Genomic DNA, 5207 nt, shown 5'->3' on the forward strand with positions numbered 1-5207 from the left:
CCACACAGGGCTTGATCTCTTGACCCTGAGATCATGACCTGAGCAGAAACAGGAGTCATTTTCTTAACCAACTGAGCCTCCAAGGCACCCCAGTTATCTATAATTTTTTATACAGCACTGGTGATTTATTATCCAGATAATAAAGAGAAGAAAATATTTTAACTATTTCACTCATGAGTGCATAATTAACGTTATACTATTGACACTCAAGTGAATGGCAATATGTTTTGTGTCATTTTTACAGTATTTTTTCCAAATGTTTTATATATGGTTCTTCATATTATGCCTGCCAAAAAGGAGACAAATTTTTCAAGGGCTCAGAAAAGGGAGAAATGTTTACTGAGGAATTCAGTGAACAATAAAAGTGAAATATAGGGAAAAAAAATGAATAAACCTCCTGTAAACCTTATGTAGATATTTTGGTTGATTTCAACTGAAATAAAGACTAAAAATTCTTCTGGTACTATCTTTTCCCTTGGGTATTTACTTCTTGCATTCTTCTGAGTAGGTATTAAATTTTCAGTCAACACAGTGATTCTCTCTCCCTCTAGGATTAAAAAGATCTGTGGACCCCAGAAAATGAGGCCTTTCACCCATTCCTCTCAGTCCCAGGGACTCAAAGTACTACCCTGCAGTGAGTGAATGGATGGGATCTCTCACTTGCATCAGCCTCCAAATGGGAATGGTGGCCTCCCAGGAGCCTGGATCCTCCTGACCCACACAATCCTGTTCATTCCTTTCTCATAAATCTGAGCGTTCTGACTCCCTGTGCCACAAGCACTGGCAAGAAGACAGTGTTCAGGGAGCTTCCTCAGGAGCAGCAGAGCAGGAAGAGCCCTATGCCCTAAAGAACTTTAGCCACTGTCACCTGCTGTCTGTCCTGCAAGTGACTCAGAAGGAGAATGAAGTTAATGATCTAATTTGCCCAAAATGGTCAGGGCATTGACTTGCTTCTACCACCTGAGACCTACTATCAAGGAGCTTTCTTGGAAATCATCCTGGGCTGTGGCTTCTCCTGTAGAGTGGAGCTTCCTTGGGATTCTACAATGTGCCTTACCTGTGCTACAGTGTGAGTAGCTGTGTCCTACTCCACTGCTCTCAACACAGCAGATCGTTGGACAAAACTGGTCAGTAAATATCAATCTTCTCTGGAAAATTACCTTCACATAATCATGTCTGCTTCTTCTGCTTCCGTTATCAACACCTCAGTATTCATTCTCACGGGGTTCCCTGGCCTAGACCAGTACTATCCCTGGTTTTCAATTCCCTTCTCCTCCATCTATGCTATGGTTTTCTTGGGAAACTGCCTGGTGCTGCATGTGATTCGGACAGAGCCGAGCCTGCATCAGCCCATGTTCTACTTCCTGGCCATGCTGGCCTTCACTGACCTGTGTATGGGGCTGTCCACAGTGCACACGGTGCTGGGGGTCCTGTGGGGACTCAGCCAGGAGATTGGTCTGGATGCCTGCATTTCACAGACTTATTTTGTTCACGGACTTTCCTGCACAGAGTCTGGAGTCCTTCTGGCCATGGCCTTTGATCGTTTCATTGCAATCTGCAATCCTCTACGCTACACATCCATCCTGACCAACAACAGAGTCATTCATGTCATGGTGACCATTTTGATGAGAAGTGCATTGTCCATTCTTCCTGTCATCATTCGCCTGAAGTTCTTCCATTACTGTCGCCCCCACATCCTCTCCCACTCTTTCTGCCTGCACCAGGACCTACTCCGCCTCGCCTGTTCTGACATCCGCTTCAACAGCTTCTATGCCCTGGCTCTGGTCATTTGTACCTTGTTGTTGGATGCTGTGCTCATTCTCATCTCCTATGTTTTCATCTTGCATACAGTGCTGGCAATTGCATCCCAGGAGGAGAGGCTCAAGTCCTTGCAGACCTGTGTGTCCCACATCTGTGCTGTCCTGGTCTTTTACATCCCCATCATTGGCCTCACCATGGTGCACCGTTTTGGAAAGCATCTCTCACCTTCCGTTCATGTGCTTATGGGCAATATCTATATTCTCTTCCCACCCCTGATGAATCCAATCATCTACAGTGTAAAGACCCAGCAGATCCGAAGCCGGATGAAGAAGTGGTTTTCCCTAAAAATGAAGTAGGAGCCTTGGATGCAATCAGTAAGAATGTTTAAGGTTAGAAGAGTGAAGCTACTTCCCATATGTGCAACAAATTGCAATCTGAATAATAATTATTATAACATTTTATTGTTTAATGAGGACTTGAGTGTTAAAGAACTTGAGGCTTTTTAATACAAGAGGCAAAATAGAACTAGTTTTTAAAATACACATTCCAGAAAATATTTCTGAATGTCTGCTGTAGAATAATCATGGCCATCATGTAAAGAACAAGTGTCTCTGCATTTTGTTGACATGTTCTTGAAATATGGATGCTATATGAAAATCATGACTCTCCGTTCATCAATATTTTCATTCCGTTTAGACTCTCTTCCTCCTCAATTTTGGAAACATGCTTATTGCTTAGATTCTTCCATTAATTGGTCCTTATATCAAAATACATAATATGGTGAAATTGGACTTTCTTTATTCCTACAGGTGAGGTGCAGGACATTTGAATCTATAATGTTAAGCTTTCCCCCACCTCTATTATTTTTCCCCATTACTGACTAATGCAAGTCTATCAAAGGAATTTTGAAATAAAAAGATATGGAATCCAGCTATCCCAAAGATTTTATTCTTACTTTTTCCCATGCTATAAATATTACCTTTTCCACATAAAAATTTCATTCTTCACTTTTTCACTGAATATCATTGGGATTTTTTTCCCATTGGGATTTCTTTTTTTTTTTTTTAAAGATTTTATTTATTTATTTGACAGACAGAAATCACAAGTAGGCAGGGAGACAGAGAGAAAGGAGGAAGAAGGCTCTCCACGGAGCAGGGAGCCCGATGCGGGGCTCGATCCCAGAACCCTGGGATCATGATCTGAGCCGAAAGCAGAGGCTTTAAACCACTGAGCCACCCAGGCGCCCCTCCATTGGGATTTCTTAATGGTATTTTAAATTCTCCATAGTATACAGAAAATATTTTAGTTTGAAAGTTCTGCAAAAGCAGGATTGAGAACTCATGATGCCTCTCTTAGAGCAATGGTTGTGAAAAGAGAAAATCAGATAAGGGATAGAATAATATTTAGGACCTATGGACACACCTTAGTAACTGCATGTACCTTGCTGAACAGAGTAGTTTCATAGTTGATGCTCATGTTTCTGGTTTGTGAAATCAAATTGATGATGATGTGTCTTTCAATGAGATAGTGACAAAGAAAGAGCATTATTTATGCAAGTGGAGATAGTGGAAACTACATTGAACATACTGAGTTTGAAGAATCTGTGGAGCATTAATAAAATCCATTACAATAATTGAGTAAGTACCCTCGGTGTTTCAGACACAGTGCTAGGCATTGCCCCGGTACAGGAAAATTGTGGAGAGCAAAAAGAGCATTTTGGGGACACCTGGGTGGCTCAGTTGGTTAAGCAGCTGCCTTCGACTCAGGTCATGATCCCAGGGTCCTGGGATAGAGCCCCACATCGGGCTCCTTGCTTGGCAGGGAGCCTGCTTCTCTCACTGCCTCTGCCTGCCTCTCTGCCTGCTGGTCTGTACTCTCTCTCTCTCTCTGGCAAATAAATAAAATCTTTTAAAAAAAAAAAGAGCATTTTGCTTTCAGTATAAGAGGTGACATAGACACAAATTTTTAATCATACATCCGAATTAAAAATTCTGGTAAATATCATTATTGAGAAATCAGGAGAGCAGTGACAAGCCTAACTGGGGATTTAATAAGAGTACAGAGGAATTGGTGACTGCCCTGAGAAAGTAATGTGTAGTTGAGGCTTGAAAACAACCAGAGGAATATAAAAAAGAAGGAGTTTTTAGGCAATCAGAAGAAGAAACAAAAACATTGAGAATACATCAGACTGTATCAAAAGCAAGCAACTACCTGACTATGAGATTCAGACATAAAAGCTGAAAAGCAGACAGAAGCTATGTTAGGAAAGATAAGTTTTAATCCTTAGGGTGATATGTAAGTACTTATGAATTGCAATCAGAATGGTGAAATAATCAATCATGTATGTTAAGAAAGTCAGTCTTGTGCCAAATAGATGAGAAGGACAAGAGGTGACAGCAGAAGACCAGAGAGGAGTGTCTTAATAAAAGGATACAGTAGCTATTGAATAAGGGTTCACTCAGGGAGTTGCAAGAAGTGGGCACATACCAGATACATTTAATAGGTGGGGTCAAAAGGTCTGGTAATTGATTGACTGTCAGGGATAAGAGACATGGAGGTGCCAGTCATGTTTAGATTTTTTGAGACGAGAAACTCCAGAGATCCTATAGCCACTTACTGAGATAAGCAAGGTGCAGGTGCAGGGACTTGTTTTTGATGTAGGTTTTTTAATTCATTGTTCTTCCCAAGGTACACTGAAGAAGAGATGTCCAGCAGAGGTTTAATATAGGTATCGGGTAGCTGAAGAGAAGAGTAAAGCTGGATAATGAATTTGAAAGTCATGATCATGAAATGGTATTTGAGATCATGAAGGTGGATAACTTGATCAAGTATGAGTATGTTATAATGCTTGAACATTAAAATACAATATAGTTGAACCACCAAAGATAGTTTGAAAAAGATATGATAATAACTAGGGGAGCATTATATCAATGAATCCAAATGGAAAGGTGTTTTAAAGATAGGTATGAGTATGCCAAAATCATGTGAGAATGACCTAAATTTATTGAAATATAATTAACATCACCATGGAATTCAGCATTTTTAGTATATTTTTCAATTTTTCAATTTTCTCCACAATCTAATTTTAAAATATGAGTCACTTAAAACAGAAAACTTATACTTATTTAGAATCATTTTCTATTTTCAGCCCCAGTCTTTGACCCACCACTTAATCTCCTTACTGTCTGTATAGATTTTCCAGTCTGAATATGTCTTACAAATAGAAACATACAAGGCATTTTTTTTGTTTTTGTTTGACTTCTTTAATTGTGCATAATGCTTTTGCTGTCCATCCATGTTGTAACACATATCAGTGTTCCAAATCTTTGCTGAAAAGTACAGTATCATATATATATGAAAACCTCTATTTTAAATGATTAAAGAGTTCATACTTCTTCATCAAGAGTAGTACCAAGTAGAAAATGGTACTACTCTTGATGAAGAAG

The 5207-nt window shown here is 39.7% G+C and overlaps 1 protein-coding gene across 1 annotated transcript; it reads left to right on the top strand.

The window, feature by feature from the left end:
* The first annotated feature begins 1172 nt into the window (after positions 1-1172).
* On the top strand, positions 1173-2117 carry LOC123948744 (olfactory receptor 51V1-like). Its single transcript, XM_046015904.1, has one exon. The coding sequence runs from the start codon at positions 1173-1175 to the stop codon at positions 2115-2117; it is 945 nt and encodes a 314-aa protein (XP_045871860.1).
* The last annotated feature ends 3090 nt before the right edge of the window (positions 2118-5207 follow it).

The sequence above is a fragment of the Meles meles genome, chromosome 8, assembly GCF_922984935.1.
Source record: "Meles meles chromosome 8, mMelMel3.1 paternal haplotype, whole genome shotgun sequence".
NCBI classification, from domain to species: domain Eukaryota; kingdom Metazoa; phylum Chordata; class Mammalia; order Carnivora; family Mustelidae; genus Meles; species Meles meles.

What these genes read in the sequence shown, in the direction of transcription:
- LOC123948744 (XM_046015904.1), top strand. Translation starts at nt 1,173, where the DNA reads ATGTCTGCTTCTTCTGCTTCCGTTATCAACACCTCAGTATTCATTCTC.